Below are 20,192 nucleotides of genomic sequence, written 5' to 3'. Positions count from 1 at the left end.
ATGAAATCATTAAGCAGATGAGAGATTAAGATGGTGACCTAGTCCTCAGCTCCATGCAGTGAGCGGTATGGAGTATGTACTGTATGGTAGTATCTTCTGCAGCTAGACCTAGGGATGTCAGATTTAAAACTCGCTCAATCCAACCTGTGCCATACCTGCATATTTAGCCTGCCACGCTGTGGACCCAGGCCGTGCCGTAACATCGAGGAGGCCAGCAGCTGGTCATCTTCCACGCGGTGGGACTCCAAGCCAAGGGGCGGGCATTCTGGGGCAAACAGTTATCAGTCAGAATCATAATCCTTTCTTTACTGAACACTGTTGAATATGCTGGCTCTCTGATTCCCAGTACTGCATTGTCTACAGTTACATTCATTTGTAGTCCACCTCAGTAACACCTCCGTGTAGAACTAAATACACCACCAGTGGAATGCAAAGTGTGGTCTTACAATGGTGTCTGTGGCTCACCTGCACTCATCTCTTCCCATTAGCTCCTTTAAGAGAAACACCTTTAGAAGAGGACCAAGAGAAATCATAGCAATGTGTATATCTGCACATCCTGCCAGAGTGTGTTCTGTGTGGAGTCAGATCTTCTTATTCACTCTAAACAAAAGTCACCTGCATCTTCTCTGCACTATTCAATAACAACCTACAGCTCTGAATGACTTTAGATTAGCAGGCTTCCTCCAATGTCTAGCAATCTTCTTAACCAGAAAACAGAAGCAGCAAATGTATCCAAGCTGCAGAGGCCTGGTGGAGGGCATTCAGCTCATGCACCTGATTCAGTAACTGTGACGAGATGAGGTGAACAACCCCAGGGGATTTTCCATCTCTGTGGGATCTCCATAGCCTGTGGGATCACAAAGGCCAACGAGGTGCAACCTAAGGGGCCCCAGCCAAGATCACAACTCAGCGAAACCTGGATTGAAACTATCAGGATTAGGGCTGCATTATTCACCCTACATTCCTTGCAGTAGTGCCCTTACCACTTAGAAACCAGACCATTCTGCATAGCATTAAGAACTCAGTACTGGAGATCTGAGTCAACAAATTGAATACAGCATAGTAGTGAGAAATAACAGAACTAGGGATCTGAGGGCTTGGAAATCTAACCCAGAAAATAGAAACGAGTCCAGGGAATCCATGAACCAGCATCTTGATACAGTAATAGAGCATTACTGTATTTGCAGGCAATCTGTGAGGCAGCCAGGTCAGTATAATGGGGGTCGCTTCATCTGATCTGGTCAAGGGCTGGTTGTAATTTGTTGTTTTTGGAATGTTGCACAAGCAAGAGCTAATGCCAGAAATAACAGCACCACATCCAAGGGTCTAGGTGCAGTATTGACTTTGGATACTTTTTGTAATTTTATGCAAGCTTTCTCTTTCCTAGGAACAACAAAAGACATGCTTTCTCTCTGCGGATGGATTAGGGAGTGTCTGTACCTACCATGCTGTCTGGTAACAAGTTTTTCTTTGTAATTATCCCAAAAAAGTGCAAAACCAACCAGCTGCAGAGAAAGTTGAATGAATCAGTAGAATAAAAGCTGTAGTTTACTACTTCCTATCAGCGCACTATCCTTATAATTATAACTTTGAAACATCCACAACAATATAGAGCTGCCCTCCATGTTGGTCTGACCCCTGACCCATCGGTGAGATGAGGTTAAGGTTGTTGGTCTGACCCCTGTCCCCTGTTGGTGAGATGAGGTTAAGGTCGTTGGTCTGACCCCTGACCGGTTGGTGAGATGAGGTTAAGGTGTTACAGAACACTGCAGTGTTTACAAGAAACACGTTGCGTTATCTTTGCTGTGTCCCATATTGTCTGTATCGCAACAATATATTTTGAAACATATTGCCAACTGTTTTGACATTTTTAATTACACATCATGGGTCATAAATAACTTGAATAATACATTTCTCAACTTGTACTCAGCAGTGCTATTCAGGAGAAAGAGAATTCCTGTTATAAGAATCGCAGTGTATCCAGATCATCTGTTCCCTTAAAATGGCAGGAGGGAGCATGGTCTGGATACACTGTGAAGCAAAATTATCTTTCTCCGAGCAAATGTTCCTGAAAGGTCTCTGTCCTGATACAAGATGGCAAGATAAGGGAAAGGTTTCCATACACAAGTGCGGCAGGATAGCTTGGGTGGATGACGTCAGACCAGAAATGAAACCATAACAGGCAAGTAATGCAGTGCGAGACGCAAACACGCTCATTTCTTTAGTAAATAGAAAGGTTGAACAAAAACACACACTGATACAAAGCAAATGGCATGATGGCCAAAACAAACAAACAGAACACGGAACAAACAAACAAGTATCGTGCTGGTTTAAAACCAGCAATCGTAGCAATTGTTTATATTTAGTTTTACTTTTACTTTTACTCCTCCTCACGACTCACGTTCCGTCTCTAAACACACCAACCACTTTCTCACCCGTGATCACCCTATTTATACACCTGTGGCTGGAGCCTTAATTAATCATGTAATCATTTATTCAATTCACGGGTCCAGTCACATTACCATGTGTTTACACCACTATTCCACACACACACAAACCCACATCCCCGTGCTCACATACTATACATTAACTCCCCTGTGATACATAACCGCAACTATACAAAATAAACCAAAAATATACCCAGGGGTGGGGGTACCTCGTCACAACAAGTCAGTTAGGTTTGTTAAGAGCCTTACTCTGTGGTGTACTGTAGAGTGGATCCACTGGCTCTGGCTCGTTCTCCTCCTTTTTCTCTTTCTTTGGTTTGGCTGTTTGAACAACAAGAAGGGAAAGGCACAGTCAGCTATGGCACTGTATCGATGAATCCTGATACATTCTTTACATACTCCGTCTCGTAATAGAGGTATGTATTGTTTGTATCGTGATACAAGACCAAAAGCAGAGCATGTTGTAGTTCACCAAGTGGTTCTTGTATAAAGAAGTGTGTTTTATAGTTGGTATTAATGCACAGTTTCCCTAACTTATTTATTTTTTGTCTTTTAACAAAATAGCACTTCATTAAATGATCATTTGATCTTATTATGCATCATCAAGTAGCCAATCAGGCAATCACTTGTATTGTGATATACAGTGCCGATAGTAAGTATTCACCCCCCCTTGGACATTTTAACAGTTTGTTGTGTTACAACCTGAAATCTTGATGCATTTAAATGTTTTTTTTTCCCTTTGATTTACACAACCTACTCAACACTTTCAATGTGTGAAAAAATTGGGGGGGGGGGGGGGTGAAAAAAAAAATCAATTAAAAACAAAAACCTGAAAAGACTTCTTTAGATACGTATTCACCCCCTTTGCTATGACATTCCTAAATAAGCTCAGGTGCAACCAATTGCTTTCAGAATTCACACAATAAGTTAAATGGAGTCCATCTGAGCGCAAAGAAAGTGGTTCACGTGATTTCAGATTAAATAGACCTGCCTCTGTAAGGCCCCACTGTTGGGTAGTACATTCAAAGCAAAGGTACTACCATGAAGACGAAGGAGCTTTCAAAACAACTTTGGGATAAAGTTGTAGAAAGGCACAGATCAGGGGAGGGGTATAAAAAGATTTCAAAGGCATTGAATATCCCTTGGAGCACAGTCAAGTCGATCATTAAGAAGTTGAAGGTATACAGCACCACCCAGAATCTGCTTAGATCAGGCCATCCTCCCAAACTGAGCAGCCGGGTAAGAAGGGCATTGGTCAGAGAAGCCAGCAAGAGGACAATAACAACTCTGAAAGACAGCGTTCCATGGCTGAGATGGAGGAAACTGTCCATGTGTCAACAATAGCTCAGGTACTCCACAAATCTAGCCTGTATGGAAGAGTGGCAAGAAGGAAGCCATTTCTGAAAAAAGTCCATGTAAAACCCCGCTTGGAATTTGCAAAAAGGCACGTGAGAGACTGAAAAGATGTGGCAAAAGATTCTGTGGTCCAATGAAACAAAAAAGGAACTATTTGGCTAAATGCAAAGCGTTATGTCTGGCGCAACCCCAACACAGTACATCACCCAGGTAACACCATCCCTAGAACATAAGAACATAAGAACATAAGAAAGTTTACAAACGAGAGGAGGTCATTCAGCCCATCTTGCTCGTTTGGTTGTTAGTAGCTTATTGATCCCAGAATCTCATCAAGCAGCTTCTTCAAGGATTCCAGGGTGTCAGCTTCAACAACATTACTGGGGAGTTGGTTCCAGACCCTCACAATTCTCTGTGTAAAAAAGTGCCTCCTATTTTCTGTTCTGAATGCCCCTTTATCTACTCTCCATTTGTGACCCCTGGTCCGTGCTTCTTTTTTCAGGTCAAAGAAGTCCCCTGGGTCGACATTGTCTATACCTGTTAGGATTTTGAATGTTTGAATCAGATCGCCGCGTAGTCTTCTTTGTTCAAGACTGAATAGATTCAATTCTTTTAGCCTGTCTGCATACGACATACCTTTTAAACCTGGGATAATTCTGGTTGCTCTTCTTTGCACTCTTTCTAGCGCAGCAATATCCTTTTTGTAACGAGGTGACTACAACTGAACACAATATTCTAGGTGAGGTCTTACTAATGCATTGTAAAGTTTTAACATTACTTCCCTTGATTTAAATTCAACACTTCTCACAATATATCCAAGCATCTTGTTGGCCTTTTTTATAACTTCCCCACATTGTCTAGATGAAGACATTTCTGAGTCAACATAAACTCCTAGGTCTTTTTCATAGTTCCCTTCTTCAATTTCATTATCTCCCATATGATATTTATAATGCACATTTTTTATTTCCTGCATGCAATACTTTACACTTTTCTCTATTAAATTTCATTTGCCACATGTCTGCCCAGTTCTGAATGCTGTCTAGATCATTTTGAATGACCTTTGCTGCGCAACAGTGTTTGCCACTCCTCCTATTTTTGTGTCATCTGCAAATTTAACAAGTTTGCTTACTATACCAGAATCTAAATCATTGATGTAGATTAGGAATAGCAAAGGACCTAATACTGATCCCTGTAGTACACCACTGGTTACCTCGCTCCATTTTGAGGTTTCTCCTCTAATCAGTACTTTCTGTTTTCTACATGTTAACCACTCCCTAATCCATGTGCATGCATTTCCTTGAATCCCTACTGCGTTCAGTTTGAGAATTAATCTTTTATGCGGGACTTTGTCAAAAGCTTTCTGGAAATCTAAATAAACCATGTCGTATGCTTTGCAATTATCCATTTTCAATGTTGCATCCTTAAAAAAGTCAAGTAGGTTAGTTAGACACGATCTCCCTTTCCTAAAACCATGCTGGCTGTCTCTCAGGATATTGTTACCATATAGGTAATTTTCCATTCTGGATCTTATTATAGTTTCCATAGGTTTACATATAATAGAAATCAGGCTTATTGGTCTGTAGTTACCTGGTTCGGTTTTGTCTCCCTTTTTGGGGATCGGTATTACGTTTGCTGTTTTCCAGTCTGTCGGTACAACCCCTGTGTCAAGAGACTGTTGCATGATCTTGGTTAGCGGTTTGTAAATAACTTATTTCATTTCTTTGAGTACTATTGGGAGGATCTCATCTGGCCCAGGGGATTTGTTTATTTTAAGAGCTCCTAGTCCCTTTAACACTTCTGCCTCTGTTATGCTAAAGTTATTTAAAATTGGATTGGAACAGGTTGACATGTGGGGCATGTTGTTCGTGTCCTCCTTTGTAAAAACCTGTGAAAAGTAATCATTTAATATATTTGCTATTTTTTTTTCTTCATCTATGATTTTGCCATTTGTGTCTCTTAGACATTTAACCTCCTCTTTGAATGTTCTCTTCCTGTTATAATATTGGAACAACATTTTGGAATTGGTTTTAGCCCCCTTAGCAATATTGATTTCTATCTCTCTCTTGGCCTTTCTAATTTCCTTTTTGACTTGTGTTTGCAGTTCCAAGTACTCTTTCTGTGTACTTTGTTTTTGGTCCCTTTTACACGCTCTGTAAAGCGCCTTTTTTCGCTGAATATTTTTTTTCATTGATCTATTAAACAATTTTGGCTATTTTTTGTTTTATGTTTAGATTTGTCTTCCTTTTGGGATATAATTGTTTTGCGCCTCTAATACTACATTTTTAAAAAACAGCCATCCCTTTTCTGTGGATGTTTTCTCTATTTTACTCCAATCTACTTCTGTTAGTTTCTGTTTCATACCTTCATAGTTTGCTTTTCTAAAATTGTAAACCTTAGCTTTAGTCATTACTTTTGGGGTTTTAAAAAATATTTCAAATGACACCATGTTGTGGTCTGAGTTTGCCAATGGCTCTCTCAGTTATTCTGTCTTCATTATTTGAAAAGACTAAATCAAGGCATGCCTCGCCTCTAGTCGGTGCCTTGACAAATTGCGTTAGGAAGCAGTCATTTTTCATTTCCACCATTTCAATTTCGTCCGTCGTGCCACCCATCGGGTTTTCCCATTTTATATGGGGGAAGTTGAAATCGCATTTCGAACATTGTATAACAGATTATTTTGCTCAGCGTCTGAATTTGGCGGTCTATAGCATGCTCCTATTATTATGCCCTTTGAATTTGTGTCCATTATTCTGACCCATATTAATTCTGCATTGTTTTCTTTGTCCTGATTTAACACCTGGGCTTGAAGACTATTTCTTATGTATAGCGCTACCCCTCCGCCTCTTCTGTCCTGCCTGTCTTTCCTATATAGTGTGTACCCACTAATATTATATTCGTCTCCATCACTCTCAGACAACCAAGTTTCTGTAACACCTATCACATCGTAGTTACTTGTTAGTGCAGTAGCTTCAAGTTCTAACATTTTGTTTCTGAGACTTCTAGCATTAAGATAAATACATTTAATAGTTGTCTTACCTGAGTTGTTGCCCTTGTTTTGATGTGGTCTCCCTTCTGTTTTTTTGTTTTCTCCCCCCTTCCTTTCTAGTTTAAATGCTTCTGGACCGCCTGAAGAATCCTTTCTCCGAGTAGATTGGTTCCCTTTCTGATTAAGTGCAGTCCATCCCACCTGTATAGATAGTCCTTGTTGTAGAATGTGGTCCAATGTTCAAGAAAGGAGAAGCCTTCCTGAGTGCACCACGATTTCAGCCATGTATTTTGATTTTGTATTTCCAGCTGTCCATATGGTCCTTTGCAAGGCACCGGCAGTATCCCAGAAAATACCACAGTTTTGGTCTTGTCTTTTAATTTCCTTCCTAGGTCTCTGAATTTGTTTTGCAGGGATCTTGGTCTGTCTCTTCCAATGTTGTTTGTACCGATGTGGATGACTACTACCGGGTCATCTCCTGTTCGTTCTAGGAGCCTGTCCACGTTCTCTGTGATGTGTGTGACAAGGCAGCACACTGTTGTAGTAAGGGGGTCCAAACTGCAAACTGAACTTGCTGTGTTTCTCAATATGGAGTCCCCAACAATCATGACCTCCCTTCTTTTTGCTGCCTGGCCAGCACTGTGTATAGGGTCTTGGATGTTGTTTCTTTCATTCTCTTGATGTTTGTTTTGGTCATCTAAATGTTGAAGTGGCTCAAATGTGTTGGATGTCTGGATTTCTGGTGGTTGTGTTTGACGAAGTTTCTTTTTTTCCCTGCTTCTGCCTATCTGAACCCAGCTGTTTCGACTCTCTTCCATCTCCCTGGTGGCTTTCAGTCTGCTAGGGGTGCAGACTTCCATGAATTGTGGGTGTGTCAGCTCCTCAAGCTCCTGTTGCTGTCTCATTTCCTCCAGCTCCTTTTCTAGCAGGCTTAATCGCTGAAGCAAGTCCTGGATCGTGTGGCACTTTACACAAACTTGATTGAGCTCTGTGAAGCATGGTGGTGGCAGCATCATGCTATGGGGATGCTTTTCATCGGCAGGGACTGGGAAGCTTGTCAGGATAGAGGGCAAAATGGTTGGAGCTAAATACAAGCAAATCCTTGAGGAAAACTTGTTTCAGTCTGCAAAAGACCTACGACTGGGACAGAGATTCACCTTCAGCAGGACAATGACCCCAAGCACACAGCCAAAGCAACACTGGAGTGGCTTAAAAACAAGAAAGTGAATGTCCTAGAGTGGTCCAGTCAAAGCCCGGGCTTGAATCCGATTGAGAGTCTGTGGCAAGACTTGAAGATTGCTGTCCACCAACGATCCCCATCCAACCTGACAAGAGCTTGAACAATTTTGCCAAGAAGAATGGGTGAATATTGCACAGTCCAGATGTGCAAACCTGGTAGAGACTTACCCCAAAAGACTCACAGCTGTAATTGCTGCCAAAGGTGGTTCTACCAAGTATTGACTTGGGGGGGGGGGGGGGGGGGGGGGTGAATACTTATCTAATCAAGACATTTCAGTTTTTTTATTTTTCATTAACTGTTGTTTCATAATAAAAAATTTTCTTGCCTCTTCAAAGTGTTCCCATTTGAATGCATCAAGATTTCAGGTTGCAACACAACAAACTGGAAAACGTCCAATACTTACAAAGGGCACTGTATACTGTATCGGGGCCAGCGTACTGCGGTACAGTATTATATTGTGACATTAGTGTTTGAAATATTCATGACTAGCAAAGTCTATGCCGTAACATGGGCCCAACCCGATATAAAGTACAGGTCCTAGCTAAGTTTCCAGGCAGTGTACTGTATGTACCTACACCTCCACTCTATCCCCCAGCACAGAGGAGAATACTGTATTCCTTCAAATTTAACACACCCTTGAATTTAAGACAGAGCCCAAATTTACCAACCTCAATTTGAGGAAAGAATAAAACATCAAATAAATAGGCATTTACAAAGATACAACCTCAACCTCACTCACTTACGGCATCATGCATCTTGGCAACAGCAAGCACAACACAACACTTCACTACATCAGGCAACATGTAACCCAGAAACCACAACAGCAGTGATCGCAACAGTCAGAACGATATGCACACTACCAACTATCAGAACATAATATATGGATATGGAGATTACTTACACCTGTGTTTTTCTCCCAATTTGTGAACTGTGGTATTTCTTGGCATGTAGAAAAATACGGGAGTCTGATCAGCATCTCCGATCTATCCAAGCTGGTACTGAAAGCGAATGACTCTTTGAAAATGGCTGCCTGTATGTCATGAATGATTCAAGATCAGGCAGTAACATTTTGGTTTGTTTTCTCTCAGCAGTAAGTCACGTTGCTGCTTGTGTATTCGGGCAGTGACGTCTTTGTTCGTCTTTTCTCGACAGTCCGTCACGTTGCTGTTTATATACTCAGGTAATCACTGTACTGTACTGGAATTTAAGATGCAGGCTATTTTTGAGAAGCAAAACATGGTTCAGAAAATGCATCTTAAATTTGAAGGAATACAGTAATAGCCATCGTTGTTTGAACTGGCTCAATACTTCCTCCTCTTTCTGGCTTTTCTGACAGTTCACATCTGATTCCAGCTGTTGTTTTTATCATGTTTCTTACATTTACCTTTCTCCTCCTCTCTCCTTCTCTCCTCAGCTTCCTCCTCTTCCTTCTTTCCTGTGGGGTTAGGAGGAGGCAGAGCTTCATTATAGATCACAGATGTGTTGTTCTCTCATCCTCTCTTACAGTTTGGAAGCTGGACATCCAAAAGTTATTTGACTAAATGTTTGCCTTCCTTACTCAATGAAAGTGCAGTTAAAACAGCCAGCACAACTCATATCAGTCTATCTAAATACAGCACTGATATCAATTACTGTAGATTATTCAAATACAATTCTGGTGTTTTTTTACAGGCAGAAATACACTGAAAATAAAACTATTGCACTGTTACAGTTTTCATAACCAATGTGGTTTTGATAAATTAATGGATCCAATTCAGATAGGTTTTCTTCACCCTCAGTGTTTTTTATTGCAAGCTATCATGGAACACAAGTTTTAAAATTCTGTGAGGTACGTACTGTCTCCATAGTCATACTCATCAAACCATGTGTCTTCCTCTGGAGGAGGGGTGGGTTCCTCACGTTCCACTGTGGAGAAAGGAAAACAAAATGTTGAAAACTACCTCCCAGTCCCTCAGCTCTAATCACTTTGCCATGTTACCTCCGTCCCTCAGCTCTGACTGCTAAGGCACTGCATCCCAGCCTTTAGCTCAAGGCCAAAGTGCCTCCTAGTCCCACTGCTCCAACTAGTTGGGCACACTGGGCCCTCCATGATCCTCAGATCTACTACTGTTAGTTTATAATAGTAAAAGCACAACAAAGTTTAATAAAGCATAGTAAAAGTAGGCCACACTGCCTCCCTCCCTCCCAGTCCCTCAGCTCTAACCACTAGGCCACACTGCTTGCCTTCTTTTCCCACAGCTCCAGCCACCAGACCATCCTACTTCAGATTCCCACATTTCTAACCACTAAGCCACACTGCTACCTAGTCCCAAAGATCCAACCACTAGACCATCCTGCTTCTCACTGGACCACACATTTTTATAGTCTATCAACTCTATGTTCTCCCCTCTGCATCCAGTGTCTCAGCTCTAATGTCTAGCCCCCTTCATCAGTTCTACAGGCTCCCTGTGTGGCTGGCACAGCCGCTGTGTACCTGTTGGGTAGAGTCTCCAGTCCTCAGTGTAGGGCTCATTGAAGTCCTTCTTTCCATCAGTAGGAGGCTCTGGAAGCTCATCTGTTAGGAGAAAATCACACACCGCACATTGACAACAGCATGGCATCTCTGCTCAAATACCTATCCACTCATGGTGTACTGCTGACCAGCAATAGTTTGAAATTAATTGGAGCACACAATTACTGCTTTAGGTAATTGCACCCAACTGGCTAACAAAATTCAGCAATGATTTATAAATAAATAATCCTTATAGTTTTGAAAGAAGCACCTGTTATACTTTAAGTAATAAAAATTATATCTTGTTCCATAGAGGTTAACTCTCTCTTGCATGACCTACTTTCAGGTAGTCTGATACATTTGCACCTCCCAGGTTATTTAACTTCAGCAGTGCATTTTGGGGTCAAAGCATGAAGCAGCTGGTTGATAATGACAGGAGGAGAGTGTTTTGATTTTTTGCATCTCTTTAATAAAAGAGAGGCAACTAGAATTGAAAAGGGGCTCAAGCACCTTAACAGCAAAGAAATAAAATAAAATACATTATAATTGGAATAGCAATTACTCAGAAGAATTTCAAACATCTTCAAAAAGGTAAGGGGGCTGTAAACAAACTTGAAATATAATTTCACTGGGCGTGTAAGGATAGGGCAGAAGAAGCAGAAAGGAGCAGTTAGTTGGACAGAGTGCCGGCTAGAAAGGACTGAACTTAGGATAGAGGAGCGGGCGAGGCCCTGACTCTAGTAGCAAACCAGCAGAGCTGGACGTGGAAACGAGGATAGAAAGTGGTCACTGACTGAGGACGACAATGCCGACATATCCCAGGAGCAGAGGACCCAGCAACCAAAACAAGATAGAAAGATGGTTGCTGACTGAGGGCAAAGATACCGACACATCCCGGGAGCAAAGGACCCAGCGACCGAAAACACATACGAGGGTTATGACTCGGGGAGCCGCCCCTCGAGAGGAAGTTAGTCCCGGTAAACCGGGACACGAAGGAGATAGAGAGAGGTACCAAGCATCTGTAAAGGGGCACTCATTAAACCCCTGATTGGCCGAGACTTCACGCTGCCTGGGACCTGAAATAAGGACAAAGCATGGAGGTTAGTATGGGACTCGAGCACTGACAGCGGCCACGTCCTGAAAGAAAGGCAGAATACAGAACAGAGCCTCGAGGTGAGGTAAGATAAGCACAGGAGCTGCGAAAGGACAGAGTGTGGCCGGGGGTTCGTTCTGAATCGCATGGTGAGAACCCCCCTGAAGGTAAGGCAGGCGGATGCCTAGCCCTGAGGTCGGGGAAGTGAGACTAACTTGCCCCCCAAAGGATGGACCCCCGGCACCTCACGAAATCCCCCACACCGTGAGACAAACAAAAGACAGCCCATGCCAACGCATAATATAAACAAAAGACCAGAAGGACAAAACGGGACAAACAGAGGGATGGTTAGTGATTTAGTAGGATGTGAACATGTGTATACCTGCTGCTCAGTGGAGAGGAAAAAACCCTTGAGGCTGATTAGGGGAAAACCTCTGGTGGCCCCGGCAGACAGGAAGCCCCCACTCCGGGCATACTAGCAATTTTAAAATGAGCAGCAACTATATCAGAGGAGGATTAATGAACGTAAGACTCCACCGCAGAAGAGGACCAGCTCCCCACATTCATGATCCAGCTGCGATTGATGTTGGCCCTCGCAGTGGAGGTGGCTGTGCCTATACAGAATGATGTGGGGGGGGGAGGCCTGCTCTGGAGGAGAGGGTGGAGAGGTGGGTTGAGAACCAGTGACGAGTGATGATGGGAGCGAGAGGAATCAATGAACAGAGGGTCTTTAAAAGGTTGAATGTAGCTGATGGAGGTCCACAGCAGGATCTTCTGATAGAACGGTAATTGTGCTGGCTCTGTGGGAGCGGGGGAGGGGCATCTGATTGCAGGCGAGGAGTAAAGAGAGATTCCGCAGACAAAGCTTTGTGGTGGTGTGGCAATGTGCCCCGCCCCTGTGTGCATTTCTGTGTTGTATGTTGCGTGTGGTGTGTTAATGTTGGTGTATAGTCATTGGTACACGGGATATAAACGGGTCTGTGTTTCACGTGTATTTAAAAATGTAGATTTGTATTTAGACACGAGGATGGCACAAATCACTTCACGTGCATTTAAAGTATATAATATGTGAGCACGAGGTTGCACATAATTAATTCACGTGCTGGGATTCAAGTGAATAATTAATTAGTAATTGAATCCCAGCACAACAGTATATATAGGTGCACGTTTCACTCACTCAGGGTTGGGTGTTCGAGAGTGGAGAACGGGTGAGAAAGAGAAGGAGAACGTTAAAGTAAAGTAAAATAATATAATAAATGTTTTGTACTCACCATGTTTGTTTGTCTGTTTATTTTGGCTACCAGTGCCGTGTCCTGTGTGTTTTTGTTACAACCTTTTTATTTTCTGTTTTGTTTAATTATTAAACCCCAAGTCTCTGTGTGTGTTCCTGTTTTCTGGTCTGACGTCACCCACTGCAGCCCGTCTTTGCCACAGGTGGATTTAATAGAGCTAAAGTAAGGCAATCACTGACAAAAGGAATGTCGATGTCTTGTCGAAGGAGCTTTGAAAGTTTAGCGGAGGACCAGTCTTTCTGATAAAGTCACAGACAAGTTGAGTAATGGAGCTGTGCTTTGGATGGCGCTGTTGCGGGCAGGAAAGACTAACGTTGGAGCTCCTGGAGCCGAAAAGAGAAGCTGAATGAAAAGAAGAATCACCTGAGCAGGTAGGAAAATGACTGATAATATATTGGCAGCCCTACGCAGAGAAGTGACCTGCAGTGAAAGGAGCGAGGCAATGAAATTTAGATATTAGCGATTAGGCACGAAATGACAGCGTCTGAACATTTGCTACAAAACGAAACACTAGACAGTGAAGGTGCAAGTGATCAGGGATTAAATAGAAAATAGATACTAATTAACAGGAAATTAGAAGCCCCCAGCTCCACGCCCCCTGAACTACGCAAGCTAACATTTAAACATTGCACTACAGTCGCTATAAAAAAGAAAAAAACTAAATGTAACCAAACTATAAATCAGAATTTGCTGTAAGAGCTTCAAATGCCTTTTTTATACTTTCTGTGTTGCTCTCAATATTCAGTTATTATCATTGTTTCTCTAACTCTGCCTATACTCTTTGAGCTTTGAGCTTGTCTGGAGATTCCTAAGTGCCGGAACGGAACCCCCTTCCTCATTCTATTCAAAGCATGAGACAATATGATTTTTCAACTCTGCCAGCCCCACAGATAAATATAAAGACAAAGCTGAAAGTCACACTGTCACATGATTTAAATGGAATGTTGAAGGTTCTTCCATCCTGGCACTTAGTATTCTACAGACAAGTTTGAAGCGAGGCAGATTTAGAGAAAAATGATAATAACTCAATTTTGGAGCAACAATACCAAGAGCTACTCAAATGATAGCAAACATCATAAAATAATAAAGGAAATATTAAAAAGCAACAAAGACAGCTTCTGAAGCTAATTTGACAGCTCATCTGTAATTTTGTAGCATTTTTAATGACATGGTTAATGCCAATAAAGCAAAAGCTTTTGAAATCTGTTTATAGGGTGTGAAAAAGAGAAACGAATGCATAACGTTACTCACATTTTATATCCCAATAGTCATCATCGTCTTCTCTCCTCTCTTCTCTCTCTTGTTCAATAGCAGTTGTTACAGGGATCTCTGGTGGTGGGTAAATATCAACTTAAAAAAAGGAGAAAAATAAAGTTGGAGTTCTATTCACAAAACAAAAATGGTACGGCTGACAGGCTATCAATCAAAAATAGTTTTTTTCGTAACTAAAATCGAAGAGCAGAATTATTGTGACGATAAAGCATCAACATGACTAGACACAACACACACAGAGTTTCTTTAAAAAAATTGGGTTTTGAAATGTTTAATCCGTAACCTATCCATGGGTCCTGTGGACCCAGAGCACTTTAAAATGCCCACTGCTCTTCTGCTACCCTCAGCCACTCACTGTGCCCTCGTAGTAGTTTCATGTGAAGTCAGCGCCAGCTGTATGGTGGCGTTCTTGTTGGGCTGGCTGCTCTGTGTTTCTGCACCGCTGGGTATTTGGGTCCAGGGGACACCTGGCTAATACTTGTTGACATTTTTTGATCAATCATGTGATTTAGAATTAATAATTTTTTTAGCTACTAGGAGCTATTTCAAGAGTCATTTGAAGCTGATATGTTGCAAAAGGAAAGAACAAAGCTTTTCCAGTTTGACCAGTGGCACTATTTCATGCCATTCTAAACATTGCCTGGATAAACAGTCACATTTTCTACATGTCTGCAGCTCCAATGAGAGTGTAACATGCTTTGAATTGCTCAAGGCTCTTGGAAAAGCCAGAGCTCATCCCTCGATTAAGTGCAGAATGACCAACACCAAAGTCACTCGAAACTCTGCTCCCTTACAGAGGATATTCTAAGAACTCTGCTCCCTTACAGAGGATATTCTAAGAACTCTGCTCCCTTACAGAGGATATTCTAAGAACTCTGCTCCCTTACAGAGGATATTCTAAGAACTCTGCTGCCTGCTGACCCAATCCCTGCAGATGCAGACCTGTCAACTCAACCGTATTCACCGGGAGTCTGCCGTATTCACCAGGAGTCTTCCGTATTTTGGACCCTTCTCCCGGACATCTCCCAGGACAGATTTTCTCCCGTATTCTACTGTTAAACCCCCTTATGTGAGCAAACCTTTAATGTTTACAAAATTCATGGCCAGTGTGTGATTACTGCTGTGGCACATATTGTCAGCAGTGTGGAGTAGTGGTGAGGGCTCTGGACTCTTGACCGGAAGGTCGTAGGTTCAATCCCAGCGGGGGGACAGTGCTGTTGTACCCTTGAGCAAGGTACTTTACCTAGATTGCTCCAGTAAAAACCCAACTGTATAAATGGGTAATTGTATGTAAAAATAATGTGATATCTTGTAACAATTGTAAGTCGCCCTGTATAAGGGCGTCTGCTAAGAAATAAATAAATAAATAAATAAATAAATAAATATTCCCTGAATATGATAATAATAAATGAACGTGTATTGGAAATGTAACTGGATTAATTAATGAAACTGTGTGTCTTGAGAAACAGGGCAAACTGCTGTGTATTGAGAAGATGGCCTCTTTCTTGCAGACATACTGAACTTTGTGACCTACTGAACGAGGTGACTGGGGCTAGGTGGCGCCTGAACTGGATTAGGCAGAAAGACCAGTTGAATTATGTACAGATAATTCACATGTGCAACAACAATCATTTTGACACAAGGAAGACATAAACTAGTGATGTCCCAGTGGAAAGGACATTAAAACATTAAAGGACTGGAGTTTAAAAAGGCAAGATACACAAATGATCTCATGAAAGTGGCTACTCAGCAGAGTGAAAAGACTATAAATATCCAAGCAAAACCAAACATTTTGCACTCCACATCGAATGCTAAACAAGGTGCTGTCACTCTGCTAAGCAAAGCTGCAACGCCGGGACCCAAGACGGGACTCTGCCTGAAACAGACCCAACACGGAGAAGCAAGCTGCAAGCAAGTCAACGACCACATGCAACGAGACTGAGGCCCGGCTGAAGGACTGCCGTAAACTTACAGAGACTGTTATCAGCAAACCAGTCTAGGTCTGCTGTACACCTAAAACCACAGTATCCAAAAGAAACTGTGTCCTGCTACCTGCATAGCTAAAAGATTCAGCAAAGAGGACAGAGCGGACAGACGCTGTTGTGGATCCTATACCGAGGACTGAAGACTTTGTTGCAGCTGTTTGTTGATTCTATCGAGAATTGAAATCTTTGTTGCTGAGTTTGATCCAACGTGAGATTGAAGACTTTGTTGCTGAGAGGAGAGCCTTTTGTACTGGATTGAGTTTCCAAACCAGCAGACCAAAAGTCTAAGCTTCAAGGAATCGTTGAGTATAATTCCAGTTGCATTTTCCTTTTATGGAACTAAATTAATTAATTGTAACACATTCACATAGAATTGAACTGTTAATGATTTAGTTTGCACACTTTGTGTGTGAAATAACTTTTAGTGAAACTTGATGAAGTAACTATAAGTAATTTACCTCATATTGTTTTATGAAGAATTTCTTTAAAAGTAAATTTGCCATATCCTTAATCTATATACCATTAATAAGTTCAATGTGATATATTCTAAGATTGTCTGCATCGTTTCAGTTGAGGCTGTGCTTGACTATATCACTGTAACAGGGCGAGGATCCCTGTACAGTTATTTGTTTATTTATTTTTAGAACAGTGTTTCCCCCTCCGTCCCTGTGTTCTTTTGTATTTTTGTTTTATGATTTATGTTTGTTAATATGACGACGAGATTAGTGCTCGTCCTCTGCCAGGAGTAATTAATAAACTTGTGCAGATTGTGGCAGAGGGGTAATAGAATAATTACTGGCCAGTTAAACCCCTTGGCCACGATATATAAACCTGCAGCTCTGTGCACTTTGGGGTGGGTGTTCAGAGGAGCAATGAGAGCGAGCGAAGAGCGAGAGGAATTGAGAATAGAAAAAATACAGGATCAGTGAAAGCGATTGCCCAGCCTGACCTGTGTTTAGTTTTTGTGCTCATGATTATTTTGTTTTAACTTTTATTTATGCTCTGTGAGCGCAGTGTTTTGTGTAAAAATATTTATTTTATTTTTATATTATTTAAATAAACGGCCCAGTCTTTTTGAACTGCAGTACTGCCTCAGTGCGCTTGTTCCTGCTTCTGGCCTGACGTCACCACTCGTCCATCCCTGTCACGATCACATTAAACTTATTAATGTCCCACATAAAAGATTAATTCTCAAACTGAACGCAGTAGGGATTCAAGGAAATGCATGCACATGGATTAGGGAGTGGTTAACATGTAGAAAACAGAAAGTACTCATTAGAGGAGAAACCTCAAAATGAAGCGAGGTAACCAGTGGAGTACCACAGGGATCAGTATTAGGTCCTCTGCTATTCTGAATCTACATTAATGACTTAGATTCTGGTATAGTAAGAAAACTTCTTAAAATTTGCAGACGACACAAAAATAGGAGGAGTGGCAAACACTGTTGCAGCAGCAAAGGTCATTCAAAGTGATCTAGACTGCATTCAGAACGGGGCAGACACATGGCAAATGACATTTAATAGAGAAAAATGTAAGGTACTGCACACAGGCAATAAAAATGTGCATTATAAATATCATATGGGAGATACTGAAATTGAAGAAGGAATCTATGAAAAAGACTTAGGAGTTTATGTTGACTCAGAAATGTCTCCATCTAGACAGTGTGGGGAAGCTATAAAAAAAGGCCATCAAGATGCTCGGATATATTGTGAAAAGTGTTGAATTTAAATCAAGGGAAGTAATGTTAAAACTTTACAATGCATTAGTAAGACCTCATCTAGAATATTGCGTTCAATTCTGGTCACCTCGTTACAAAAAGGATATTGCTGCTCTAGAAAGAGTGCAAAAAAGAGTGACCAGAATTATTCCGGGTTTAAAAGGCATGTCATATGCAGACAGGCTAAAATAATTTAATCTATTCAGTCTTGAACAAAGAAGACTACGCGCCGATCTGATTCAAGCATTCAGAATTCTAAAAGGTATTGACAATGTCGACCGAGGGGACTTTTTTGACCTGAAAAAAGAAACAAGGACCAGGGGTCACAAATAGAGATTAGATAAAGGGGCATTCAGAACAGAAAATAGGAGGCACTTTTTTACACAGAGAATTGTGAGGGTATGGAACTAAATCCCCAGTAATGTTGTTGAAGCTGACAGCCTGGGATCCCTCAAGAAGCTGCTTGATGAGATTCTGGGATCAATAAGCTACTAACAACCAAACAAGCAAGATGGGCTGAATGGCCTTCTCTCGTTTGTAAACTTTCTTATGTTCTTATGTTCTTATGTTCTTATGTGGATGCGTGTGTGTGTGTGTGTGAGTAATTTACTAGCTATGTCACAGCTTGCTTGAGCTGCTGCAGTGGCTGCTTTGTGTGTGCAGAGACAGGCGGTGTCATATTTCAATTGCCTGCTAGCATGCATGAGTGCAGTGAGAGTTTTTGACTTGTGTTTGGCGCTCAGAGATTTTTCTGATTTCTGTTTAATGTTTGTGTACTTAATAAAATACTACTATTGATTAAACATTCATTGTGTCTAGCGTGTGTATGTGTGTTCATTAAATCCTCGATTTTTGTAACACGTCAATTAAATATTATAATAAGAGAACTAATCAACCCATATAAACATTAAATTATCAATTATTGAATTGTTCCTACATTGCAATCCCCGTCTGTACATAGCAAGGTTTAGGACCCAGGGGAGTCCTGTGGCAGGCGTGCATTCAGTGTGCGAGACAAGTATCATGGATTGCACCCTCACCCTCACAAACGTCTCCTGCACCTCATGCAAAAATCCAATCTGTCTTCAATGTGCGCGTCACATGTGTCCAAATTGCATCTGAGCAACGACACTGCTCTGAAATATCTGAATGGTGTTCTTTTCTTTTGCTAAATTGTAATTTTTGTTAAATGTATTTAACGTCTGTTTCTTAGAAGAAGTAAACGATGAGTCAGCAGCATCAGCAACAACAGCGAATCACTCGATCCATCTTATGAGGGTTACAAAAAGAGGAGGTTCTTTTTGTGAACATATCAGTGTTGACTTGAAGTATAGCAGAGGTTTAGATAACTATAGGGAAAAATCAATTTCTAAATTATTCTTCTTACCTTTCTCTGTGTAAATCTTGTCCTTGTCGGCTTCAGTCGGGGGTTCTGTGGCTTCGACTATGGAAAAACTGATTTAAATTAGAGAACACACTCTTTCACTTCGATCAAATTAAACAGAGGCAATTACACTTAAAGAATGCAAGCCTTAGAATAAATTGCCAACTGCAGATATTCAATGTTTTTCTTATAGTGGTGTTTTCTTAACTGTGTGTTATCTCTACATTACCGTTTCAACCAATGGCACCAGGTTTGATACATTTTTGGTGGTGCCCAAGTGAGGGGGCAGATTCCCCTATACTTGGGGTTAGAAGAAAAAATTGAAAATAATCTCTTAAAACGCTCTGTTTTAAATAACAAAATGTAAAGTCTTCAGTAAACCCAATATTTACTGGATAAAACGTCTACCTTGTTATGTACAATGATCGTCCCTGTGTACTTACAATATCTCATTTTTGTGTGTATATATTGCTTGTCTGTGGCACATTGTTTGTACTATAAAATAGTGTAGAGGATAATCATCGAAGCCCCATTGAATACGTAAAATATACAACAAAGTGGATGGATCCATAACCTGTGAAAGCGACGGTTCTGAATTGCTGCTCTGGCTGCTGGCTGTGAACACATCAACACGGTGCATTTCAATTAAACCAGTTCTAATATCTAAAAGAGCCGGGACATTCAAGTCACTCACAGTCTGATCGAGTATAAACAATAGTTCAGACAGATTCGCTTTTAAACTAGCAGCATAGACAGAATACGTGAACATACTATAATAAGGTACACAGTAATGAATCTCAATTATTGTAAATAAAAAATATTAATAAAATCAATAAATAACGAAAATATGCATAAATTACATGATAATGATTGACTGCATTGTTTGTTTCAGTCATGTTTTTTTGTTTTTTTTTTAAACTTGGATTATAAAT

The 20,192-nt window shown here is 41.1% G+C and overlaps 1 protein-coding gene across 3 annotated transcripts in view; it reads right to left on the bottom strand.

Annotated features, from left to right (window-relative positions):
- LOC117397838 (inactive carboxypeptidase-like protein X2) overlaps nucleotides 1–20,192 on the bottom strand; it is a 69,355-nt gene that overhangs the window by 22,294 nt on the left and 26,869 nt on the right. For all 3 annotated transcript variants that reach the window (XM_059013509.1, XM_059013511.1, XM_059013510.1), the window contains exons 4-10: nucleotides 19,264–19,320; nucleotides 14,154–14,252; nucleotides 10,500–10,580; nucleotides 9,863–9,931; nucleotides 9,411–9,461; nucleotides 2,697–2,768; nucleotides 156–265 (exon numbers count right to left, since the gene is read on the bottom strand). In XM_059013509.1, the coding sequence (XP_058869492.1) occupies nucleotides 156–265; nucleotides 2,697–2,768; nucleotides 9,411–9,461; nucleotides 9,863–9,931; nucleotides 10,500–10,580; nucleotides 14,154–14,252; nucleotides 19,264–19,320 (539 nt within the window). The remainder of the gene's footprint in view (nucleotides 1–155; nucleotides 266–2,696; nucleotides 2,769–9,410; nucleotides 9,462–9,862; nucleotides 9,932–10,499; nucleotides 10,581–14,153; nucleotides 14,253–19,263; nucleotides 19,321–20,192) is intronic.

The sequence above is a fragment of the Acipenser ruthenus genome, chromosome 46 (genome assembly GCF_902713425.1).
Source record: "Acipenser ruthenus chromosome 46, fAciRut3.2 maternal haplotype, whole genome shotgun sequence".
Classification (NCBI taxonomy): Eukaryota; Metazoa; Chordata; class Actinopteri; order Acipenseriformes; family Acipenseridae; genus Acipenser; species Acipenser ruthenus.
The sequence above is the reverse complement of the archived record's forward strand: the minus strand, read 5'-3'. Positions and strand labels throughout refer to the sequence as shown.